We start from the raw sequence: 27,141 nt of genomic DNA on the forward strand, positions 1-27,141 counted from the left end.
TCTTCATGGGCAATGGAACTTTAAGTGAATGTAGCATGGATAGTGCCAGACCTATTAAAATGAGTTCCAGATTGAGGAATGACTGACTTCTTTATATATAAACCCACATTGATAGAAGAGATGATCGGTTTACAGTTCTATTGTTTCTGTTGCTATAGGCAGATGCATATATATGTACAAAACTTCATTTTTTAGAGATATTTTTCTATCATATTTGATACAGACATAATAACAAGGGCATATGCTAATATATACATTATAAGTAAAGATGTACTTATAAATGTTTAACATCTTGTTCTCTGAAAATAATGATGCACTTCTACATTATTAACAGTGTCTCCATCACTCCCTTAAGTTCAGACAATCAGCAAAATAATAATTCAAGCCCCGATTTGTAGAATTTGCTAATTTCCAAGGTATAAATGCTCTCATAAAAAAATGTATTAATTGGGGTAGCTGTCAAAGTGGATTGAAAGCCAGACTTAGAGACAGGAGGCTGTGAATACAAATGTGATCTCAGATACTTCCTAGCTGTGTGATCCTGAGCAAGTCACTTAACCTTCATTGTCTAGCCCTTATGACTCTTCTGCCTTAAAACCAATACACAGTATTGATTCTAAGATGGAAAGTAAGACTATAAAAAAAAATGTAATTGGCTCTCCCAGGCAGGTATGAGCTGGCTCCAACACAATCCTTATTATAAGTAAATAATGACTATGAAAAATGAAAATTCACTTATTTACTCCCTTTCATTTTTAAGGGCAACTAACAATGAAGCTGCAAAAGATTTTTTAAAACAGATTAAAAGCTAAAACCTTCCTTCAGTTGGTTCATGGCTACATGTAGAAATATACAGGGGAAAAATTGATTTTAGTATAAAATATCTTCTTTTCTTCTTGTTTCCATCAACTAATATTTGGTTAACATGATTTCTAGTTCGTTCACCATTCTGGTCGTATTTTTGGAAGCTTTATAATGTGCTAATCTCCTTCCCAAAATACATTGCTCAGAACTGGACACAATATTTCAAGTGTGGTATGACCAGAAAAAGGAAAGTGGACCTATGACCTCTCTCAGTAATGAAGTTCACTTTTAGAAAGGGAGCACCTTTTTTTCTATGGGTTTCATCTCTGCCACCAAAGAATATACCCAGGTTTCCTGTCTTTAAAAAAATCCTCAGGGACAGCCAGGCAGCACAGTGGATAGAGTGCCACTAGAATCTGGCCTCAAACATTTCCTAGCTGTGTGGCCTGGGACAAGTCACTTAACCCCAGGTAATCTTTTCTGCTCTTCTGCCTTAGAATGTATGCTTGGTATCCATTATAATACAGAAGATAAGGATTTAAGATTAATTAAAAAAAAAAAAAGAAAGAAAACTTTCACTTGACCCTCTCAAATTCCTCAAGTTTATCAATCCTATAAATCTCCTTTTTACAGGCAAACTCCTAGAAAGGTCCTTTTATACTCATAGTCTTCTCTTGCTCACTCATTCATTTCTTAGCCCCTGGCCATCTGCCTTCCAAACCCTGAATGAATAAATCTGATGGACTTTTCTAAGTCTTCTTCCTTCCTATCCTCTCTGTATCTTTTGACACAAGTGACCGCCTCTCCTCTTGAATACTCTCCAGCTTTCATGACAGTATTTTACATGACAGTTTTCCTCCTATACCTCCTTTTAAATTTCCTTTCCTGTGTCATTACCCAGGACCCACAGCCTAAAAATGAATGTACCCCAAGGTTCTGTCCCAGGCTCTCTGTTCTCTACTCTCATTCTTGGTAATCTCATCAGCTCTTATCAATTCAATGACCATCTTTTAGACAGATGATTCCCATGTCTATATCTATTATCTTTCCTTGCTGCTGTATTATTGCTGCTCAGTTATTTCAATCACATCTGACTCCTTCATGTCCCCATTTGGGGTTTTCCTGGCAAAGAGCCTAGAGAGGCTCTGCATTTCCTCTCTCATGCTGGCCTTCTGATGGATCGGAGATGGGGAAGATTTGCAGCAGAGAGACCAAAGAGCAGCCAAAATAATCCCCTAAAGCAAATATCTGACCATGTATTTCTCCCATTCAAGGAGATTCTGTAGCTCCTTATTGCCTCTAAGATAAACTATGAATTCCCCAGCTTAACATTTTAAGTTCTTTCTAGCCAGGTACTGCCCTACTTTTCCAGTTACTTCCCATTACTCTCCTTCACACTCCCTGCATTCCACTTGAATTTACCTACCTGCTATTTCATTTTCTGCCTGTGTTCCTTTGCAAAGACTCTCCCACATGCCTAAAATTTACTTCTTCCTCACTTCTGCCTCTTAGTATCCTTTGCTTGCCTTCAAGGATCAAGCTCTACCTCTGTTAGGAAGCCTTTCCTGATTCTCCTACTTGTTCCTCCCATCCCTTATTAAATTATCTTGTGTTTACTTATGTGTGTAATTGTGGTTAACCCCAAGTAGAATGTAAACTCCCTAAGAGAAGAACTCCTTTTTTTTTTGGTCTTGTATCCCCAACGCCTAGCACAGTATAATGCACATTAGAAAATCCTTAATAAATCAAACTGAATTCTTGCTGACCTAGACCTTACCTCAGCAGAGTGTTTCTATTACTGCAGGCTGATTGCCTGTGTTTTGAGTCAAACTATCTGTTTGCCTGGATTTGAGACTTTTGCCAGTTTTGAAGCCTGATGTTTGTTTCTCTCTTAATTTGTAGCCCCCCAACCTGGATGTCTGCTCTCCTATCTATTCCTGACCTCTAGTAATTCATTTAATACTCTTCAACTTGCTCCTTGACTTTCTTGATTCCTGACTTATTACTTGGTCTGATATTTACTAACTGTTTTTCATTAGTGTCAGACCCTTTAAATACTAGCATGTGGCAACTTTTGCCCTGACATTCTTCATGTAAAAAAATATTCCCAGAGGCTTTGTTTCACAGAACTTTTGAGATTGATTTTTTTATAGGTTGTATTTGGAGCTTGAAAGACTTTTGGAGTCCATCTAGTTTCTCAATTTACAAGTGAGGCAGAGAGGTCAAGTGATCTACCCAAGGTCACACAACTAAGCAAGTCACAGGGTTGGAATATATGAACCCAGGTTTTCAAATTCCAAAAGCAAAGCTATCAGAGATCCTAGGCTCCATATCCTATGCACAGAAAAGAAAATAAATAGAATAATGACCAGACTTAATTTACTTTCCCCAGGGCTCAGTATAAGCAGATATTAATGAATTAGCTGGAAACTGCATGTAAGCCAGTAGCTAGACTTTTTTGCATGACAATAATATAAAAATATACCATTCGTAGTGATCGTACTGCAACAACATCCAAAAATGACACTGCTCCAAAATCGAGGATAAGACTGTGAATGGGGACTTTAGGAACATTCACTTTGACAGGAAGTTCTGAATTCCAATCTACTTGGATCTCAACTTCTTTAGTTGGAATATCCAGGTCTTCAGGGTCTTCCGGATCTTCGTCATACTCAAAACCTTGATTAGTGGCACAGGCATCACTGACGATACCATTCTAAACCAATAAGACAATTCCAAGAACAATATGTGTGAAATTGGGAATTTCCTTCCAAAATTTGCTTCAAACAAATTTAAGATAATAGTAATAGTAACAACACCTCAAACAAAAGCAAAGTACTTTACATATATTATCTGATTTGACCCTCCCAAATATCATTTGCTAGGCAAGCCAAACCACTGGCATCACCTCAATCACAACCTGCCTATGAGAATTTAATGGTTAGAGGACATGAACAAGCAGTTTTCAGACAAAGAAATCAAAGCTATCTATAGTCATGTGGAAAAATGCTCAAAATCATTATTGATTAGAAAAATGCACAAATTAGAAAAAAACAACTCTGAGGTACCACCTCACACTTATCAGATTGACCCATATGACAGAAAAGGAAAATGATAAATGTCAGAGGGGATATGGGAAAATTGGGGCACTAATGCACCACTGGTGGAGTTGTGAACTATGCCAAAAAGGCTATAAAACTATGCATAATGCCCTTTGACCCAGCAATACCACTAACTAGATCTGTATCCCATAGAGATCAGGAATGCAATGGAGACAGCTAAAGGACCCTGAACCCACAAGACTTTGTAATGACGGTGCCTCCAGACCATGGGTCCTTCCTGTCCTTTTGGCCCCACTGCCATCATTGAGAGGAGCAAGCACTTTGGAGAGGGTGCCTGCCTTCCTTGGCATCACCAATGGCATCAGTAGATGACCATCAATCCCACTTTCAGCCCAGCCATCATCTGGGGAAGCAAGCCCCATGTTCTACATCAGGGGATTTGATTTTATCAGTGGAAATTACTTTAAAGGTACATTACCAACTACTTTGTCACTGGATTCTAAGAACCATGTTATTTTTCCATCGGACATGTAGCAGGAGCCTTCTATATGCTATCTCCTTCATTAGAAAAGTAAGTTTCACATGAGCAAGGAATGTCTTGCTTTCATGTGGATTCCCAGTGAGTTTCATACAGTAAATACTTCATAAATACTTGTTCATCCTTTCCTTCATTCATCCCCCCAACTCCCACTTTACAAATGATGAAACTGGGGCCATGACAGGTTAAATACCTTGCCTAGAGTCACATGGTTAATAAAATGCCAAAGGCAGCATTTGAACCTAGGGCTCCCTGAGTCCAATTCCAGGATTCTGTCTACTCCACTACCTTCCCTTTCTTCTTTCATTGTATAAAGCTGAAGCCTAGAAAGAGATATGGTATAACGGAAAGAGCATTCATTGAGGAGGCAAGAGACTTGGATTTTTCTCTCAATTCCTCCCCAACTAGCTGTGTGACCTTAGGCAAGACTCTCAGGGCTTTCCATTTTTTTCACCTTTAACGTAAGTGGATTTATGTTGTAGCATAAATAACATAAATATAACATAACATAAAACACAGTGTCTAATGACCTCTAAAATTCTACGATTCCAAATAATGCGTTGAAAGAGAAGCCCTCTCAATTCATTTATTTTGCTAAATTGGCACATGTTCTTCTTGAGAGTGCTTACACAGAAAATAGAAAGAAAGGTCACCTAAATCCAAACTGTGAGCCTTCTCTAGATATAAAGAGCAGAAGAGCCAGCTCATTCTAGATTTAGAAGACCACGTGATAGACTTCACCAACAGAAACACCAGCAAGATAATGAATAAGATAATCAGGAATTTCATGGACATCTTAGTATTATAGACTCTTGGAATTTTAAGGTATCTGAGATTATCTAATACAATCCTACGGTTTTTTAAAGATAAAGAAATGGCAAACAGAGAAGCAGAGAGATAAAATCACTTTCCCAATGTCATACAACTGGTTTGTAACTGAGCCTGGTGTAAAGTCCTAGTTTTTCATCTCAAGACCTGTGCTCTATCTAATGTACCAGCTTATCCCACATTGTGAGGGATCAGATGCTAAGACGAATTGATTTTTCTGTCTCTAGTGTACCTTCCATCAACAATAAAGTTTAAAAATAAGATGGACATTCTTTTTATGAGGAAACATTTCACCCTGAATCCCCAGGGAGGCAATATGCCTTCGTTCAAAACTCTAGGCCAGATGTTGTTTCCTTGTATGGCAGTGAATGTAAGCATCTGGGTGCCAAAATGGTTCGATTTTCATTTCAGACATTCAACGTGTGTTCATAAATGCAAGTGAGGAGAAGAAAGAAAAATACATCTTCACCTTTGTTGCTCGAAGCTGTCCCTTTTTGATAAGCTTCTGTATCTTCCTCAGTGCTTTGAGCCTTTTATTATATACTCGAACTGCATCAAATCCAACCTTTGAAAAGAAGCAAGTTAAGACATCTGGATGGTAATTTTTATAAATTCAATTTAACATGCATTTATTAAGCATACATTATGTTCTAGGCTAGACTCCTTCCAAGGAGATAACATTCTACTGGGGGTAAGGAGAGTACAACGTGTACAAGGATAAGTAAATTAAAGATAGAAAAACAAATACAGAGTATTTGGAAAACTAACAACTGGGGGAATCAAGAAAAGGCCTCTTACAGGAGTTGGTGCTTGTACTGAGCCTTGAAGGAAGTTATGGATTTTATGAGGTGGGAGTGAGAAAGTAGGGCACTTCAGGCCTGGGGTTAGTGAGAGACAGCTATTGGGGGAGGGGGGAACAGCCTGTACAAAGGTGCAGGGGTGGGAGATGGATGTTGGTGCAATGACTAATCCAGTTGGACTAGACACCACAGAGCATCTGAAGGGGAGTGATGTGTAATCAGTCTGAAGAAATCAACTGGAGACAGATTGTGAAGGGTTTTAAGTACCAAACAGATGGGTTTGCATTTTGTCCTGGAGATAAGAAGGAATCACAGAAGTTTCATGAGTTAGGGATGAGCAACATGGTCCGATCTATTTTTTAGGAATATCATTTTGGAAGCTGTTGGGGGGGTTGGATTGGAGAGGGGAAGTGTTATTTTAAGGGAGCCCAATTAGGAGATTCTTGCAATAGTGTAAATGAGAGATAATAAGGATTTGAAGTAGAGTGGTTGTGGCATATGTGGAGAGAAAGGGATAGAGAGAGGAAACATGGAGACAGGAGCAACAAGATGGCACCTGAGCTCAGTTCTGTAAATGGTGAGTTTGGGATAACAATAGGGCTTCCAGATGAAGACCAGAAGTTCAGAAGAGGTGGGCTCAATATTTGGGAATCATCTACATTGAGATGAGAGTTGAATTCAAGGTGAGTTTCTGCGATCAAAAGGAGAGATTGTTTTGAAGGAGTCAATTGTGAAAAGAAAAAGAAAGTCAAGGACATAACCCCAAGGGGTCTCTGCACAGGGGAAGAAGGTGGGATATTGATCCTGAAAAAAGTCTGCCAAGATATGCTTCAAAAGGTAGGAAGAGAAGTGTGATGAAAACACAGAAAGCATCTGATTAAGTAGTCAACACTCTCATGCTACCAAAAATCAAGAAAGACGAGGCTTAGAAAAAGGTCATTAGATTTAGTAATAAAGAGATCATTGGTGACCTTAAAGAGCAGTTTTATAAAGAAGCAGAGATGGAAACTAGAATACAAGAAGTTGAGGAACAGGAATTGAGAAAGTAGGAATGAAGAGTTTTTATTTTATTTATTTTTTAATATTTAAAATAATTTTTTCCATGGTTACATGATTCATGTTGTCTCTCTCCCCTCTTTCCTCCCCCTTCCTGGAATTGACAAGCAATTTCACTTGGTTATACATGTATTATCACTCAAAAGCAAATGAAATTAGCTTGAAAGGACCAAATGAAGATTTTTTTTAAGAATGGAAGAAATGTGGGCATGTTTAAAGGAAGAAGGAAGGATCCAGTGGATAAGAAGAGTGAAAATTAAAGAGAGCATGATTAATGGGGCAAGATGTCTTGTACTAGTTAACTTTTGAGATTATTTAAATTGTCATTAGCTATTCATCTGATCTTACTCAAGGGTAGGGATTTTGTGTTGGTAGATTTTTTTAAACCACTATCACGATATCAGGCACAAAATAAATGGTTGATGAAAGAACAATCAAAGGAAGTAAAATAATTTTCAATGACACACTACTTACTGTGGATTTGAGACATTTTTTAAAGCCATCAATATTGCCATAAAAAATAGGACTATAAAAGCTAACAATCTTCACTCCTTCGGGTTCATCAACCTGTAGTTTGGAAAGAAAAGTATTTCTTCAGTTAATTAATTTCTAGCCTTCTACACTTATTTTAAAAGCCCTGAGAACTTCCAAGAACAATCCTCTATAGGTACTCTGGAGCACAGAAAGTGTTTCATTGCCTTGTATGGGAAGTTTTTAGGTTCGTATTTTGGCAAAGATTTTCATCTGCAGTATAGTTACCTGTTGGCTGTGGCAAAGATCTTTTAAAATATTTACACTGGCACCAATAAATATTATGACCTCCATTAGAGAAATGAAGAAACTGAGTCTTAGTAACACTTGTAGGAGCCTTTCACTTATCTTCGGTTACAACACAATATAATTGAAGAACCAAATAGCATTATTAATAGAAACAATCTTAGAGCTTAAGTAAAAGACTTTCAGAGATCATCTAGTACTTAAAAACCATTCTAATATTATAGACCAGGAAGTAGAATCATATAACTGAAGAACCAGAAGCAGCCTTAGCAGCCATCTAATTGAGTTCAGAACCAAAAGGAATCCCCACTATAATGAAGCAGAAAAATGATCTTCTAGTCTCTACATGAAAACCTCCAAAGCACAGGGAGTTCTTGAAGTGGCCCAGTCTACTTTTGGACAGTTCTAGTTAGGAAATCTTTCCTAATATCAAGCCTAAATTAGCTTCATTGAAACTTCTACCCATTGCTCATGGAGGCCTAGGAAGGCAAATGATTTGGCCCAGATCACACGCAGTGAGTCAATAAATAGTAGAAGTTGGCCTTTTGATTTCTGCTTCAATTCTCTGCCTCACCAGACCATCCTGTCTACAAATCATAGGGACTCTCCATAAAGGCCCCCTGGACATCCCTTTAAAAATTTCCCAAGAATGCTTATTGGATGCATTAGGAAACAAAGTTGTTCATCGGGTAGAAGTTACCTAAGTGCATACCTAATAATTTTGGTGAGAGTAAGTAGTCCTGGAAAGTATTCATCCCACAAGCCCTATGGAGAAGATCATGGAGACTTACATTTTTGTAATCCTTGGTGCTTCTGTAGAGGTCTGTGCCAGGAACATTTCCAAGGTCATTCCATGAGGGACTAAGGAAAAGAAAACTACGTTCAAGGTACTTTGTCACAGGTAAACTTTGGAATGAAACATCTATTGGCCAACCAACCCTTAAATAACTAGGCAGTAAAGAGCTCATTTTTTGTGTAATTTAAGATTCAGACTTGGCTGCTGAAGGTTGAAGCTTTTCTTTATCTCTAACTCCGAACCAAACATCTGGGGCAAGGGCATAAGGCAGGGGAGATACAACATCTCAGTTCTTTGTGACTGAGAGAAAGAATGGATTCTCTATTGTTACCTTGTAAATTATGCTTCCAGATCCCTACTAAAGTCAGCCTCTGCTATCTCGTGGTGGTGAGTCAGTAGCCAAAGTTCTAGAAGTTTCTTCCATTAGAGAAGGAGCTCTGGCAAACCATAGGAGGGGAGGATCGTAAATGCAGAGCTAGATGACCTTTAAAGGTCATCCAGGTCAACCACCTCATTTTACAGTTGAGGTAACTGTGGCACCTTGGGAAGAAAAGTAACTTCACAAACAACAATGTGGTGTTTGAGAAGGGATACAAACCCACACATCCTCCTGATTTCAGGTCTCAGATTCTCTCCACTATAGTATGTGCTTTTTAGTCCTATTAAAACAGAAAAGTTTTGAGGATGGGACTAGCAATAGATTACGTCTGTCCTTTGATGACTAGCCTAGCTAAATCAGAGAAAACAGAAGGTTAGCTAACAGATCAAGGATTTCTTTTTTGTACACAGCAATAATGACCAGCCCACTAAGTCACTGAGGTACTATAATCTATGTTGGCGGAACAAGTACCCACAATGACAAAATAATAGATTTTTTTAAAATGTATGTTTAAATGAATAGTATTAGCTTGGTATTTATCCCCATTTTACACATGAGGAAACTGAGGCTTAGAGAAGTTAAATTTCTTGCCCAAGGTCACAGAGCTGGATTTAAACTCGGGTCTTCCAAACTCAAAATCTATTACTCTATCCAATAGGCTACCTATTTAGCACACAGGTATGTGATATGTTTTATGTATGTTAACTCATTTGATTCTTAAGACATCTTCTGAAAGTTGGTGGTATTATTATTCCAATTTTACAGATGAGGAAACTGAGAGAAGTCTGAAAAGTGTTGATGGTAATGATTCCTATCTATAATGTTCTTTCTGTCCCTGATTTGGAGTCAGTCAAGCTACCTAGGTCACAGGCAACCTTGAGCAAGTCTTTTAGCCTTTTCTCATTCTGATTCTTCATTTATAAAAATGAGAGACTTGTTCAAGATGGGTTCTAAGCTCACTTCCAGAGCTAGATCTATGATCCTTCTGCTTATCTTTCCTTCCACACTCAACTTTTACCTCTTCCCAATCACTCCAGGCTAATGGTTCCCTCCTCTTGGCACTTTTTGTCCCTAAAATTTCCTTGCCACTTAGTATATGCTATCTTTTATTCTTTCTTTTTCCTTTCTTCCTTTCATCTTTCTTCCTTGTTTCCTTCCTCTTGTCTTTTTCCTTCCTTCTTTCCTTTTTCCATCCTTCCTTCCTTCTTCCCTTCCTTCCTTCATTCCTTCCTTCCTTCCTTAACTACTTATCATTTGGGAAATGACTTCTATTTTTATTAATGTGAATCAATTTTTTAAATAGCTTGAAAAACCTTATCCAAGAAATTTGCTAAAAAAATATTTCCTTCCTAATCTGAGAAGGCCAGAAACAGATTTCAAGTCTTCTTTTCTATCAACTGTACTATGGATTTTCTGGCCCTTTTACTATCAGATAAATTCCATGATTTGTCATGTGTGACGAGGGGCAGATAAATGCAATTCTCAAAGAAAGAGGATTCTGTTTTGTATTCTTTCAACAATGGACTCAGTGGATCAGCATTATAATTAGTGGAAATTAAATCCCATGTCAAAGAGAGGTAGTGCTCCTTACTGGCTAAAAGCCCAGGTTGAGATCAGCATCTGCCATAGACCACGAGTATCCCATTTAGTTTACTCTGTTTTGTAGTAGCAATCTTTTAGCTTGAAGCTCATGATCAAATTACGTTATAAATAAATGAAAATCAAAAGAATTATGGAGGTCTAGAATCCTAGAGCTAGATTCCTCCTCGGTTGGTCTCTGAGATTTCACTCAACAGCAAATTAGATACTCTTGGAGACACATTGAGTCCTTGGAGGTCCCTTAGTAACCATTTAGTGTAGGATAGTAATAAACATACTATGCTTAGAGGGGATACTGGTGTACTAGGTAGAGGAAGCACATCAGACCTGGACAGATGGAGGAGGCTGGCGCTGGGCCAAAAACATTCCACGGTTACCCTGGCCACAAGGATAAGGTGGGGAGGATCAGAAGAGGCTAATAGAGTGAGGAGTCTGTTTTTATTGGAGATTTTGAATCCAAGAAGGTTCTTCTCCCCTTTAAGCCCGACAGAGCAGGCACTTAACAGTCTCTTGGAACCAAAGGAAAGAGACAAGCCCAGGTCCTTTACCTTTTCCTCAAAAAATGTTCTTTTCTATTACCTTCAGTGATGCTCTCTTTGGAACTCTCTCCAAATATGAACACGTTATAGAAACACACTGACTGCTTGTACTGGCTGTGTATTTGTTGTAACAGATTTGGCAGAACTGAATAAATGATTTTTTTATCCTCCTTCTGCCTCCATGCCCAACCCTTGTTCAAAATCCTGCAGCTCTCCATTGCTGAACGAGGAACATGCCAAAGAAGAGATCGCAAAATACATCCTGCATCCTTTGCCATTTTAGGTGTCCACTGTGCATATAGGAAACAGTTCCTATACCGGGTAGAAAGTATTTCCTACTTTATAGGAAGGAGTTTGTCCAGTACTTATCAAAACGCAGGAGGAATCCTTTGGGAAGGGCTGTAGAAAAATGTCTCCCTCATGTTACTCACAACTGAACTCTCAGGACCACGGTCAGTAATCCAAACAGCAGGCCAGCGAGCAGCCCTAGGTCAAGCCCCAGGATGATGGATGCTATGCATGTAAACACCCAGATGACCTAAGGAAGCACGTGAAAGTAAAGATGTTATAGCCCATCCATTAAAGGGAAAATTAATCCAGGCTGTGAAAGAGAGAACTCAGATAAAATAATGAGATCAGTTGCCAAATAGCATGAACATCAAGGAGCAACTCCACTCATGCCCCATTACTGCCAATCTGGTCCTGGTTTTTTCCCCTCTTTTAAATCATTTGTATGAAATGGGAAGTGGCCTTTCAAAGGCAGCATTCCTAGTCATTGTTTGAGTTACAGCATGGCTAAAAAAGATTCAGCTGTCCCCCTCTTTAAGTCATTCTTAGAGGAACTGGGGTCCTTTTGGAGTTGTAATCAAGATGCCTTTTTGACCTTCTGGTGTCAGATTTATGGTTGCTTAGAGCTAAGAGTTTCTGTGTCTTATACAAGGTTCCCAGTGGAAACGGATTTTCCCCGGGAGCTTAATTTAATATGTATATAGGGAACATTGCAGAAGCACAGCACACACGAGACATTTCACCGCTCTTGGTTCAGTCTTGCCATTTTTGAGTAGTGGGCAGCTCCAACTTAATGGGGAGGGGAGGCTCAGACCTAAAACTAAGTTTAGAGGAAACGGGCACCCTGAGACTTACAGCATCAATCTTATTCTGCCTCCATAGACGAGGAACATCACACACTTGCATAAACATTCCTTTCAGGTTGGCAATGACAACGGCTGCCAAGACAGACTGCCAAGAGAGAGAAGGAAAGTCATGTTATTCACTAAAATGATTTTTCCCTGTTATGACTATTAAATCTCTTGTTATTTTTCCCTTGTTACAGACCAATGACAGGAAAAGTGTGCAACCAAACCAGTGTGCCAAAAAGTAGTGTCATACCTTTTGCAAGGGTTCTAGCAGCTTCCCCAAAGCCACAATCGCAATCAGTACAATCAGGGCTGAGATGATGCCAGCAACCTGAAAGAATTTTGACATGAATATATATGATTTGATTTCTCTACTCGATTCCCAAAGTCACTACAGACAATAGTCTTGGGAGAAGCCCGATGGGTATCTTTTCAGACAAGGAAGATATTTTATAAACATTGAATGACAGGGGTGTAGAGTACTGGCCCATATAGACACTGATTGGCAGCAACGTGGCACAGAGGATATAGAGCTGAGCATCAGGCCTGGAGTCAGGAAGACTCATTTTCCTTAATTCAAATGTGATTTCAAACACTTCTTATCTGTCTGACCCTGGACAAGCCACTTAACCCTGTTTGCCTCAGTTTTCTCATCTATACAAATAGCTGGAGAAGGAAATGGGAAACCACTCCAGTATCTTTGCCTAGAAAACCCCAAAAGGGGTGGTGAAGAATCAGAAACATCTGATAATTATTGAAAAATTTTTTCTTCTGAAATGAATTTTAAAAAATAACAAAAGCAACAACAATAATAATAATAGTTTAAGACCCAGAACAGCATAGTGAATAGTGGGCCGGTCTTGAAATAAGAAAAACCTGGATTCAAATCCTCTCTCTTACAAGTCATATGATACAGTAGGAAGGATACTGGTTCCAGAGTAATTAGTTTCAAATCTCATCTACTACCTGTGTGACTTTGGTCAAGTCATGTATCCACATTGGACCTTAGTTTCCTCAATTATAAAATAAAGAGGTTCAAGTAGATAAGCCTCCAGTGTCTTTTTCAGGTGTAGTTATGTGGCCAAGAACTCATTAAACTAGTGGCTATATCACTTTATAACTAGGCAAATCACTTTATAACTCTTTTTTTTTTTTTTGGTCATTTTTCAGTCATGTTTGACTTTTCATGACTCCTTTTGGGGTTTTCTTGGCAAAGATACTGGAGTGGTTTGCTATTTCCTTCTCCAGCTCATTTTACAGATGAGGAAACTGAGACCAACAGGGTTAAGTGACCTGCCCAGGGTCACACTGCCAGGAAGTATTTAAGGCCAGATTGAACTCAGGCCTTCCTGACTCCAGGCCTGATGTTCTATCCACTGTGCCACCTTGTTGTCTCCTCTACATCTTTAAGATTTTACATCTCTAAGACTCATAAATTGTCAATCTACATGAAATTAGAACTAATTATAGGACTATAGATTTAGAGCTACATGTGACCTCAAAGACAATCTAGTCTAATACCCTCATTTTATAGATAAAAAAGTCATACAGTAGCAAAAATGGAATTTGAATTCTAGTCCTTTCCCACCAAATCCCATAAGCCTTTGACAAAGCCATACCTATACATTGAGTTCCTCTACATTGATAAAAATCAGATATCTGAACATCACCATCACCATCATTATCATCATCATCACCACCACCACCACCTCCACCACCACCACCACCATCATCTCCACCATCATCACCACAACAATAACAGAATTTCACACTTTGTGGAAGAATTTTTCCTTCTAATCTATTTGAACCAATAAAAATATTTACCATCCTCATTACAGACACAAAGAGTTCTGCATCATTTGTCCATAAAAATGCAATGTTGAAGAGGGAACATGTTTCCTGCTTCCTCTGCAACATCCCACAGGGGCTCTTAGAATGTCTTCAGCACATAACAATCATGCAGGAAATGTTGCTATGAATTGGGAACTTTACCAGAGCTCTCATAATAGACACTCCCAAAGCTTTACCTTCTCTGTCATGAAAAGCTCTCTTGAGGTTGAAAAAGAGTTGGGAGAGAAGTTGAGGGCATAAGGGTAGATATCCACCAGCTGGGCCTAAGCAGAGGTGAAGAATAGAAAGTCTGAAAGAAAAGGAGACAGGGAAACTAGATACAAAACAACCAGAAGGAAAGAAGCAAGAAAGGTGGTATCTACTTTCAGGTTTTCACATTAAAAGAGGTAAATAAGGGAAATTACAGAGTTAGAAAAGTAGAAAATCTAAGGAGGTTTCCAATTTTCTCCCAGAACAATTTGTGCTAGAATTGAACTCGGGGCCCTTTCGATACACTATTCTGGATATAATGAATTAGGCTAAGTTTGTCCTTAGCATGACCACTAGCTTTGCATCCTTTTATCCCTTCATAGAATCCCTTCCTCACTCCCTAGGTCTTCATGTTTTTTCATTTAGCCTCCCCTTCTTCCATGTCCTCTTTCCTTTTTTTCAGTAAAGGTAATATCAGTCTTTTATATCATAGAATGAACTTAAACTGATGTGATACTTTCCCAGAAATAGGAGGATTTAATCCTCTCTAATTAGAGGGAGCTAGATGACACATTGAGTAGAAAGCTAGACTTGAAGTCAAGAACCCTTAGAAACTTATTAGCTGTGAGTCCCTGGACTAGTCATTTAACCTGTGTCTGCCTTTGTTTCCTCAATTGTAAAATAATATTAATAGCAGCTATCTCTCAAGATTATTTGAGGATTAAATGAGATATTTCTAGTGTTTAACAAAGTGCCTGGAACATAGTATTTTCCCTTCTGATTATTTTAAGGTTTTGTGTCTTGCTGAAGAACCTGCAAATATCAACGAGTAGGTCAAAGTAGTGAGATTTGGAGGTGTGTGTGTGTGTGTGTGTGTGTGTGTGTGTGTGTGTGTGTGTATGTGTTTGTGAAAGAACCTCCCAAAAGTTCCTGAAATCACCCTATGTAGGAAACTCCCTACACCTAAGGACAATTCCTGTCAGAAAGGTGAATTTGTTGATTCTATTATTTATATACTTTCTGATAGGATAAGTGGGCCAATAAAAATGCATTACAGTTGGTAAATTAACCAATCTTAGCGAGGTTTGTTTAAAGGAATTGAGATTTAGAAACAAAGTAAATTGTTAAGAAATTGGGCCATTATTTACTAAGTCAGATAAGATAACATCTATAAAGGACTCTGTAAAATTTTAAGGCAATATAAATATTCATGGCATTTATTATAGCCCACATATTTTGGAAGAAATATCTAAATACAAAAGGATTTTGTCTTAAGTCATTTTGGAAGGCAAAATCATAGAGAACAGAATAAAAGTGGGAGAGAAAGAAATGGATTTGAATGTTTAGCTATATTATACAATTTAGAGATGTCCTATACCGATTAAAATCCACCAACGGTGAAGAATATGCATAGCTTAGTGGATAAAATGCTGGACATGGAAATCAGAAGACCTGGGTTTGAATTCTGTCTCAGATACTTACTAATTAATAATAATTATTATATAATAATATATAATATATAATAATATAATTATAATTATAATTATATAATAATAAAATAATTATTATATAATAATAAAATAATAAAAATAATTCCAACATATGATTGTGGGAAAGGAATTAAATCTCTAGAGCCTCAATTTTTTCATCTGAAAAGAATGAGGATAATAATACTTGTCCTATTTACTTCTTGGGAATTATTATGAAGAAAGAGCTTGGTAAACCTTCAAACTGCTATGTAAATGTGAATTATTATCAGCAATCAATAAATTAGATTGGATACCTATGTGTATGCAATTCTGTTCTCTCCCTTGTTGGTCAATGGGGTAAGGGGTGTGCAGAAACTTGGCAAAAATGATAATTATCCTTTTGTTAACTCTTTTGTTCCAAAGAGCAATTATCGGGGCAGCTGGGTGGTTCAGTGGATTGAGAGCCAAGCCTAGAGATGGGAGGTCCTGGGTTCAAATCTGACTGTATGACCCTGGGCAAGTCACTTAACCTCCATTGCCTAGCCCTTACCGCTCTTCTGCCTACCTTGGAACTAATACACAGTACTTATTCTAAGAGAGAAGGAAAGTGGTTTAAAAAAAAGGGCCATCATGCGTTTCACTAAATACTTATTTTTTTTAACCTTTACCTTCCATCCGATAATCAATACTGAGTACTGGTTCTAAAGCAGAAGAGCATTCAAGGCTAGGCAATTGAGATTAAGTGACTCGCCCAAGGTCACACAGCTAGGAAGTATCTTTGGCCGGATTTGAATCCAGCAGGACCTCCCATTTCTAGGCCTGGCTCTCACCTACCTCCCCACTTCACTAAATACTTTTTGACATTCTAAGAACACTTAATGATACAACAGTTCATCTAACCATTAGATTTGAGAATAGAAACAGAAACAGAGGCACACACAAGATAGCAGCTGGTTACCAATGGATATGAGAAGCTCTTTAGCCAGACCTAAGCAAGCCCAGCTGGGAGGGGACTGACAGAAAAAAATCCAAAAAGCCATGGATGGGCCCAGACTAGCAAAGTGAAGATCTAGGCTGGAGGGGCTCTTCGGGAGGAGCTGCCAGTCCCTCTGAGTCACGGCTCACCGGGTCCCGGTCCATGCATTCAGCCTTTAAACCTGGGCACTTAGTATATATTTCAGTAATTAAATCTGGAACAATATCTAAGCTTGTTTCATTCCTCATTCCTAGAGGGCTGGCCTTTTCCTTGGCTAATTATAATGCCTGCCTGTGTGTGTGAGAGGATATTACCTTACAAGAACACTATTATCTCACAGAGCTATTGCCAGGCGTGGGCGGTTCCCCCAGGAAGGTAAGTCTCATTTGAGCCTAGAAGCAGCAGCAAGGAAGGAAAAGGCAGCAATTTGGGCTTCCCTCTCAGCTGACCACAGGGTCCAGAGAACATGCTGTAGTCCCTTTGAAATACAATGCTCTGGATTGATGGGTAATAAGATGCCTGATTGTGTTGTAGGAGCCACAAGAAATACTGCAGGATTATAGGGATAAAGAATTGTGGATTTAGGGCTGAAAAGGACCTCGGAGGCTATTTCTCCTTTATTTTAAAGAAAAGGAAACTGAGAGACAAGGAAGTTAAGTGACTTGCCCAAGGTCACACAAGTCCATGTCCCCTGTAAAATGAGGGGCACTTGTAATTCATTAGGTTCCAGGTGGGATTTGAATCTAGGATCTCTGTTCAGAAGTAGTAGAATTCTAAATAGCTCTTAAGAGTTCTTAACATATCTGTGGACAGGTTGTTTTTTCCCTAGTAGGATTATAAGCTCCTTGAGGACAGGGACTATTTCATTTTTGTCTTTGTGGCCAAATGTAGTCTATTTAGTAACGTTCAGTACAGTGCTTACTTAGCACATGGTAGATGCCCAATAAATTCTTGTCGAATGAATGAATCCTTTATCCAAAAGGAGTCTAGTAAACCTCGCTTAACTCCAATTTCAACATCTTCCCCGTAAAACATTTCTACTTCCTGGGTTGTGCCATATTATTTTTCATGTTCCCTCAGGGCTAGAGACTCATGTCCCTAGTGACAATCAAACATTTCAGGCACAAAAACTCAAAGCTGAGACAAAAGAAGTAAGGAAGATGTTAAAAATAACTTCTTAAGTTTAGGGGGAAAGCTCCCACAGTCTTCAAACCCTGATAGGAAGATCCTCTTTATAAGAAGAAAAAGAATTAGGGGAGACTTGTCTCCAGGCAAAGAGCAATAACCTATTTGTGGTGTTAGGATTTAGAAAATATTTTCTCCAAAAAGCCCTGTAAGGAGGTAGTAAAAGGATTATTATTCCCATTTTAGAAGTGAGAAAACTGAGGCTTAAAGCAAATTTGCTGGGTTTTTTTCCACCACTCTGAAAGAAAGAGGGAAAGAGAAAGAAGAAAGAAGCAAAGAAGGAAAATGAAAGAAGAGAAATAAAAAGAAAGTGCATTTTGCAGATGAGGGAATTCAGGCTTAAAAAGATTAAATAACCGCAGGTCACAAAGTTAGTAAATGTTAGGGCTGGGTCTCAAATAATCCAGATTTCCTGGCCCCAAGTCCAGAACTCTTTCCACAACACTAGCCATGCTGCCTGAAAAACTAGAGAGCAAAAGGACCTCGCTTTGCTTCCTGGCTCTGTTTCCTGCTTCAGCCGTTCTTGATGGACTTTCAGGATCAAATAGAAAATCCCCTGTTTGGCTTTTAAAGCCCTGCATAACCCACAACTGGGGCACTTCTACCTTTCCAGGCTTCTCATTTCATACTCCTCTCCACACACTCACTGTACGAGCCTATTACTTGCTGCTCCTTGTACAAGAAACTGACTGTCTCCTCCTTACCTAGAATTCCCTCCCTCTTCTCTTCTGCTTCCTGGCTTCCTTCAAGACCCAACTAAAATGTCACCTTTGAGGAGAAGCTTTTCTTAGGCTCCTTCTGAGAGCATTTCTCCCTCACTGGAGTGGAAGGTCCATGAAGGCAGGGACTATTTTGGGGGGCTATTTTGTTTTTTTGCCATTTTTGTATTCCTAGAGCTCAGCAAGGTCTCTGGCACTTAGAAGCGATCTAATAAGTGATTGCTGATTTAACCATTTGTGTGATCTTGGGGAATTCACTGCTCCCCTCTGAAATTCAATTTTCTCAGCTGGAAAATGACAGGGGGTTGAGTATCATTATTTCCAAGAACCCTTTGAGTTGCAAGTCTATTATCCAAAGACTTTCTTGCATTACTTTGTCAACCCCTCTTTCCTATGAATCTTATATAAAGACTTCCTTTCCACATCTAATATTCAGTTTTAGGTTATTCTACCTTTTTTTTTTCTAGAGTTGTATTTTTTTAAACCCCTTACCAATACTCTGTATTGGTTCCAAGGCAGAAGAGTGGCAAGAGCTAGGCATTGCGGGCTAAGTGACTTGCCCAGGGTCACACAGCTAATAAGTATCTGAGGCCAGATTTGAACCCAGGACCTCTGGTCTCTGGGTCTGGCTTTCAATCCACTGAGCCACCCAGCTGCCCCAGAAATCATTGTATTCTAATATATAATTCACCTGTGTCACAGAACCAGAGAAAAAAAATCTATAAAACATTAAAATGAAGAAAATCCTTGAATGCTTAAAACTATTCCCAAATCACATGCATTGCTTTTGTTTATCCTGAAAACCTAAATAACTTTGGACTTGGTTCAATGAATATGCTCGAATATAACTCTAAGGAAGAAATGAACATGTATATATACAAAATGAATAAGAAATGAACAATATATGTATATCTATGGGGAGGTAGGTAGTGCAGTAGATAGAGCACTGAGCTTGGAATCATGATGACTCATCTTTAGGAGCTCAACTCTGACCTCACACACTTAGTAGTGTGTGACCCTGGGCAAGTCACTTAACCCTGCCTAGTGTCCATTTTCCACATCTGTCTCTAGAGAAGGAAAGGGCAAACCATTCTAGTATCTCTGCCAAAAAAGGGGCCATGAAGAATTGGGCACGACTGAAATGACTGAAAAACAATATACCCACATACACACAATCAGAGAGAAAGAGAAAGAAATGGGAAGAGGGAGGTTCTAGCCCTGCTTTCGACATATCCCATCTGTGTAACCCTGGGCTGATTATAAAATGTCTAAATTGCAGAGCAGATGCCCATTTGCATTGGTAGAAAGCATTCCTTACACCAATGAAATCCTAAAACCAGTCCATAAAAGTTACCAGACTGCTTTGCTTTGATTTTTTGTTGTGGTTTTTTTAAAGTAATTTAACTTTATTATTATTTTTAAATTTTTCATTCATTTATTTGGTAAATTTAAATTCTCCTTGGGAGGGGGACTGTGTACAAATATGAGTAAGTATAAGACATAAGTAGAGTAAATAGAAAGCACTTTTGGGAAGTGGAGACACTAAATCAGAAGACTCCCACAGGAGACAGCTACAGCTTTTTTTTAAGTATTTTTCCAAGGTTCCATGATTCGTGTTCTCTCCCTCTCCTCTGCCCTCCCCTCTCCCAGAACTGAAAAGCAATTCCCCTGGGTTATACATGTGTTATCACTTGATCCCTATTTCCATATTAATCATTTTTGTAATAGAGTCATCTTTTAAGGCAAAAACCCCAAGTCACAAGTGATAAACCATACATTTTTCTTGTGCATGTCTACTCCCAATTCTTTCTATTGCTTTGCTTTGGAGTGAAAACACACATACATCAAATAAATTTGAAGGACTTAAAAATCCTTCAAAATGCAATGACTATCTACAATTCCAGAACCAATGCTAACAACTGCTACCCACTAGCGGAGGGAGTGGTGATAGAGTCAAGGAGCACCACCTTTGAACATGGCCACCGCAGGAATTTGTTTTGCTTGATTACATATTTGTCACAAGGTTTCGTTTTTCTTTTGTCTTTTTTTAGAGGGTAGAGCTAGGTGAGAGGGAGAGAAAATTGATTTTTGCTCATTGAAAAAATAAAATAAAAAGTGTTAATGTTTATGCCTTTGTTAGCTGTGCTCCTTGGGTTCTTTTAATTTCCTAGATAATGATGAAAAATTACTAGACCGTGAAGTGTTCCTATCAACCCCTACTTGCCATGGATAGTACAGAAAGTAGAAAAGAAATACTCTTTTCTAATTAGTTTAGCATCAATAACTATTGGCCAGCACAATCAGAGAAAACAGCAAAGTGATCCCCAAACAGCTGCATTAGCAAACCACTGATTCTTTTTTCTTTTTTTTCCTTTTGATTCTTTTATCAGTTCTAAGTGTGGGGGCAAGAAGGCTTGGACAGAAACAGGAAGGAAAGTTCTCTCTGCTAATTTTCAGTGGCTAACTGTCCCATTCCCTTTAGGTTAGCCATTGGCCTGAACTTGTTTTTTTGGGGTATTAAATAAAAATGGTTGCATTTCCTTAGGCTGGGTCTCATTACCTGTGTTTTCCCTCCAGTGCTCTCTTGAACAGCAGTGCGTGACAGGGCAGTAGTAGCCACAAAACAAGAGAAGAATCCAGAGAAGATGTTGCTGATTCCAAAGGCAACAAATTCCTAGGAGAAAAGCCAGATAATTGTTAAAAGTACAAATAATGTTCTTTAGGAGACCTTTTTGGGCAGCTGGGTAGCTCAGTGGATTGAGAGCCAGGCCTAGAGACAGGAGGTCCTGGGTTCAAATCCGGCCTCAGACACTTCCCAGCTGTGTGACCCTGGGCAAGTCACTTGACCCCCATTGCCTACCCTTACCACTCTTCTACCTATGAGCCAATACACAGAAGTTAAGGGTTTAAAAAAAAATAAGAGAGAGAGAGACCTTTTTTTTTTTTTTTTTTTTTTTTTAAATCCCTTACCTTCCATATTGGAGTCAATACTGTGTATTGGCTCCAAGGGAGAAGAGTGGTAAGGGTAGGCAATGGGGGTCAAGTGACTTGCCCAGGGTCACACAGCTGGGAAGTGTCTGAAGTCGGATTTGAACCTAGGACCTCCTGTCTCCAGGCCTGACTCTTAATCCACTCAGCTACCCAGCTGCCCCCGAGACCTTTTTTAAGAAGCCAAATGCCTCACTCTTTTCTTATTCCGTCTAGTCTCCCAAATTCACTTTGAAAATCTCTAGCTTAAAAAAAAAATAATTTTTGTTAAAAAAGAAAGAAAAAAAGAGAAAAATCTCTAACTTAAAAAGATAGCTATATCTGAACACAGTACTTATTTCATAATATCCTATCTCCCCCTGTCTCATGAAAACAAACAAAAAGTTAAGCAAAACTGAGTTTGGCAACTGATGGCCCATGCCATTTTCCACTGAAGTCATTTTTAATGACAGAAGTCATAGGTGAAGGCATCTGGGAAGCAGTAAGAAGCCTGTTCAGACTGAGAAAAGCCTCCCTACTTTCAATTATTTTTAAGGTTAGAAACCCCAAGTGATGGACAGGAACTGACCCTGTGCTGAAATAGCTCTTTCATTGCCCTGGTTTTAGGCTATTACAAGTCACTCATCTCATTTTCAGTAAGCTATTAGCATACCTGCAGCTTTCATTCCTGGAGTTATCTGTTGCTGAAGACTTGCCACAGACCGTATTATGACAGCAAGGTCTAGGATTCTGGGTAATCACCCATCAGTCAACTGTTCTCATTGCCCTGCTGTCTTTTCAGAAACATGCACTACTTGCAGTTGTTTTTGTAGTTTTAAAAAAGGGCATTCAGCCCGATGCCTAACCTAACAGCACGATTCGATCCCAATAAAGTGCCCATTTGGAGACTCATTTCAAAGCTTCTCTGCTATTAACAGAAATTGCTACATTGAGCATTTGCTTACAAAGAACACACTTTGAGAAGACTTTGAGCTACATAAAAGCATATGTAATTCTTTCCAAAGAAATGTGAAATGTATCTATTTTTCATGATCTGATCTCCCATAAAATTTTTTTAAAATCAGATTTGCCCCAAAGAGAGGTGGTGTGCATTAGTAAACTGAGAGGTGGTCTTGCAGTAAGAAAAATATGGGTCAGAGTCCCAATTTTGTGTGGTTGTATAACACTAGACATTTTATTTAATTTCCTTGTTTCCCAGCCAAGACTGTGAATTTCAGATCAGATGTTGGTCTGCCTTGGTAGACAGAGTTTCTTTATTAGAAGTCCCCTGCACCAATGAAATCACAGGCTCAGACCACCCTACTCAAAAATTAAAAATAATAATCTTGAAATTCAAGTGTAAAATTATACGATGTCTACACTACCCCTCAGAATTATCTCAGATTGATAAGCATTTGGGTACCTTTAACAGAGAATCAATCTAGTAATAGTAGTCTACTTTTTTTTTTTTAACCCTTATCGTCTATCTTAGAATTGATATTGATCCTAAGGCAGAAGAGTGATAAGGGATTGGCAATTGGAGTTAAGTGACTTGCCCAGGGTCACCCAACTAAGGAAGTATCCGAGTCCAAATGTGAACCCAGGTCCTCTCACCTCCAGGCCTAGCATTCCTCCACTGTGCTACTTTGCTGCTCAATAGTATTCTTAATTAGAAGAGGCAGATTCATTTTTCACTGAACTCTTCCCAAATTTAAGTTTTTCTATCTTGGCAGAACTTTAAAAGGGGAATCTTTTGCTAAGATGCTGAATTTGGAGAGCATCAAATTTAGAGGACACTGATGGTGTCTTTAGTACTTTAGCAATATGGAGTCTAATTAGTTAAAATAGGAAACTACCATCCCTTGGCCCTCATGACAGGCTCCTCAGGAGCAGAACCCTGGTGTCCTAGGGTCTCTCTCTCTCTACAGGGATAGAGGAAACAAGCTGCCTTCCCTGACTCTTTACCCCATTAAAATAGACATGTTTCCTTGAGCTCTCCGTGCTGTAGTTGGTGGTCCTTGTCCTGACTACAGAAATTCCTAGTTCCAGCTCTGCTCAATGACCCACTCTCTCTTGTAAGTCTTTAGTTTCCAATGTATAGCTTTGCAAGTAAGGATGGACCCACCTGGTTCCCATCAATGGTGTAATCATACTTGGTAGCATAGACCTTCCCTACAGACACAGCAATTGCATAGGCCACCACAGCAATGGAAAATGAAGCAGTAGCCATCTGAGAAAAGAGGTTTACTGATGGAGGATCAGGGGGCAAAAACCTATCGGGTTTCAAAAAGAAAAAGCATTCGTCATTCTTGCCTATAACTTGATGGCATTTCTTCAACTTGTCAAACAATATATATACTCATGCATATGCTACATAAAAGTACAACAACTCAAACCAAGATAATATGGAAATGTAGAATATTCTAATCATAAGCCATATCTTATTCACATTATTTTTTGTTGTTATTGCTTTCTCCAAAGGCTAATTTCTTTAAGGTTAAACCTAAGCTTTTTTAGGACCCCTAAAAGGCTATGATCTTGTGGTACCTCTGAATATAAAAAACCTGGATTAAAAAAAAAACATAGTTAATAACTCACATTTACATAGTGCTCTAATGTCTACGAAATAGTTTTCTTGGAACAACCCTTTGAGAAAGGTAGCATCACTATCCCCACTTGGGACCTGAGGAAACAGAGGTTAAAAAATAGGAAGTAACCTGTCTGTGTCTACAGAGCTAAAATTTGAAACTTCATCTCCTGTGCCAGCTAGATGACACAATGGTTGTTGTGTTGGGTCTGGAGTCAGGAAAACCTGAGTTCAAATCTGGACTCAAACACTAGCTGAGTGACACTGACCAAGTGACTTACCCCTGTTTCCCTCTGTTTCCTCATCTATAAAATGAGCTGGAGAAGGAAATGGGAAAGCACTCCAGTATCTTTGCCAAGAAAACCCCAAACGGGGACACAAAGAGTCAGAAATGATGGAACAACAACTCCTCTGACTATAAATCTAATACTTTTTCCATCAGATCCCATGACAACCTATTTCATACATTTATAGGTTTAAAAATATATATTTTATTTTTTACCAAATATATGTAAGAACAATTTTTAGCATTCACTTTTCAAAATTTTGAATTCCAAATTCTCTCTCTCCCTCCCTTCTCGCTTCTCTCCCCCATCCCTAAGAGAACAAGCAATTTGACCTAGGTTCCACTTGAGCAATCATGTAAAATATATTTCCATATTAGTGATATTTCATAAATTTGTGCCTTCTTATAGTCTTTTTCCCGAATTTGCTTTGTTTTTAATATATACTTCTCCATATGACATGAGGTACTTAACTTGTACAGAGACAGGTTAGAATGAATGAGAGAAAGATATAATTGGGTGGGAAATTCGTGGCAAGGTCAAGAGCCACACTATGGGGTTTCTGGGATTAAGGAGATTAAGGTTGTTTGTTTTATCATTTTTATACTACATTGTCTTCATAGCAAAAAAAAAAAATCACATTTGCTATCAGATCACATGCTTGGTTACTATTCCCCTTAGATGCCAGACTGGATCATTGCTCTACACAAAGAGAGAAACTTAGGTATGAAATGTGCAGAAATGAGCTGGAATTTAGGCAAGGAGATAGTCACCTATATAGTGTAATAAGGGAGATATATAAAAGGCATTCCAGCCCAAAATAATACCTCTCTCATCCGAACACTGAGTACTGAAATTCTCTTTGAAAAAATAGGATCCTACGATTAAAGGAAAGGCTCAAAATGAAAGTACCTGTGAGAAAGATAATATGCCATTTTAAACTTGTTCACACTAAGGTAGGAATGCCTGGCAATCATATCCGAGAAGTAAATTTTGATGAAGCAAGCTAAGAGCTTTAGAGACCTGGAGAATGAGGAGCAGAAGAGTTACAACAAGGAGAAGGGAAAATGATCCAGGTTGGAAAATACCAAGTATCTATGCAATTGACTAAAAGGAAAATATAATCCTCAGGAGTCAGTTGATTAAATCGCTACAAGTGCTTCCCTATCTCCCCCATCATCAAATAACCCCTACTAGATTCATTCATCCTGCAAAGCTATCAATCTCAATCTCATCTCCCTTTGGTGGCTAAATTTCTTGAGAAGGTCATCTTCAATCAGTGCTTCCAACTTCCTTTCCTTTCACTGTTCTAACTGCACTCTGGCTTCTGACCTCATCATTCCACTGGAACTACTCTTTCCAAAGTTACCGGTGATCTCTTAATTGCTAAATCTGATAGCCTTTTCTTACTTTTTTGACCTCGGCAGTCTTTAACACCCTTGATTATCCTTTTTCTTTTGATAATTTCTTCTCTGTAGTTTCTTGTGGCACTTCTCTCCTGGCTGTCCTGACTGCACCTTTTCAGTCTCTTTTGCTGAATTTTCCTCCATATCTTGCCTAAGAGCCACAAATGCCCCTCAAGGGTCTACCCTGGGTCCTCTTCTCTCCTATCTATATACTATTTCACTCTGTGATCTCATCAATTCCTCTGGATTCACTTATCATTTATTTCTAAGCTGATGATTCTCAGATACATTTGTCTTGCTCTAACCTCTCTCTAGACCTCCATTCTTCTAATTCCAACTGCCTGTTGAATATTTCAAATCAGGTATTTCATTAGATATTTTAAATACAAGGTATCAAAAACTGTACTCATTTCTCCTTCTTGCAAACCCACCCTTCTTCTTAACTTTCCTATTTACTATTTAGGGTATCATTATCTCCAAGTGACCCAGGATCACAAACCAGACAAAATCCATGACTCCTCAACTTTCTGGCACTCCCTATATCTAATCTGTTGCCAAAATTGTATAGTTTCTGGCTTAGACTTCAAAATATCTCCTATATCAGTTCCTTTCTCTCCTCTGACACTACCACCACTAGGGTATAAGGCTCTTATCATCTCACTCCTAAATCCTTGCATTATCTTTCTGATTAGTCTCTTTGTCTTCAAGACTGGCCCAATCCAGTCAGTCCTCCATTCAATTGTCAAATTGATCTTCCTAAAGTATAGATCTTACCATGTCATCTCTCACTCAATAAAATGTGGTGGCTCCCTATTATCTCCTAGAGCAGTGATGAGCAAACTTTTTAAAGAGGGGGACAAAGGAAAGGAAAAAAACTTTAGGCAGGCCAATATAATTTACTAAAAAATAACAATAATACATTTTACAAAATTCTTGTATTTTTTGTGATACTAAGCCCTATTAATAACTGAAAGATTATGAAGGAGAAGGGCCACATCTGGCCCGCGGGCCACAGTTTGCCCATCACTGTCCTAGAGGACCAAATAGAAAATCTTCTGACTTTTAAACTCCTCCATAACTTGGCCCCTTCCTATCTTTCCAATCTTCCTACATCTTACTTCCCAACATGTACTCTGTGACTCAGTGATGATGGCCTTCTTGATGTTCCTTTCACAAAATATTCCACCACCCCAA

The 27,141-nt window shown here is 38.7% G+C and overlaps 1 protein-coding gene across 1 annotated transcript in view; it reads right to left on the bottom strand.

Moving 5' to 3' along the window:
- SLC26A4 (solute carrier family 26 member 4) overlaps positions 1–27,141 on the bottom strand; it is a 60,812-nt gene that overhangs the window by 7,579 nt on the left and 26,092 nt on the right. The window contains exons 8-16 of the mRNA XM_044677249.1: positions 23,796–23,943; positions 21,264–21,377; positions 12,568–12,645; positions 12,322–12,417; positions 11,610–11,716; positions 8,657–8,726; positions 7,563–7,655; positions 5,702–5,797; positions 3,290–3,520 (exon numbers count right to left, since the gene is read on the bottom strand). Of these exons, the coding sequence (XP_044533184.1) occupies positions 3,290–3,520; positions 5,702–5,797; positions 7,563–7,655; positions 8,657–8,726; positions 11,610–11,716; positions 12,322–12,417; positions 12,568–12,645; positions 21,264–21,377; positions 23,796–23,943 (1,033 nt within the window). The remainder of the gene's footprint in view (positions 1–3,289; positions 3,521–5,701; positions 5,798–7,562; positions 7,656–8,656; positions 8,727–11,609; positions 11,717–12,321; positions 12,418–12,567; positions 12,646–21,263; positions 21,378–23,795; positions 23,944–27,141) is intronic.

Source organism: Gracilinanus agilis, chromosome 5 (assembly GCF_016433145.1).
Source record: "Gracilinanus agilis isolate LMUSP501 chromosome 5, AgileGrace, whole genome shotgun sequence".
NCBI classification, from domain to species: domain Eukaryota; kingdom Metazoa; phylum Chordata; class Mammalia; order Didelphimorphia; family Didelphidae; genus Gracilinanus; species Gracilinanus agilis.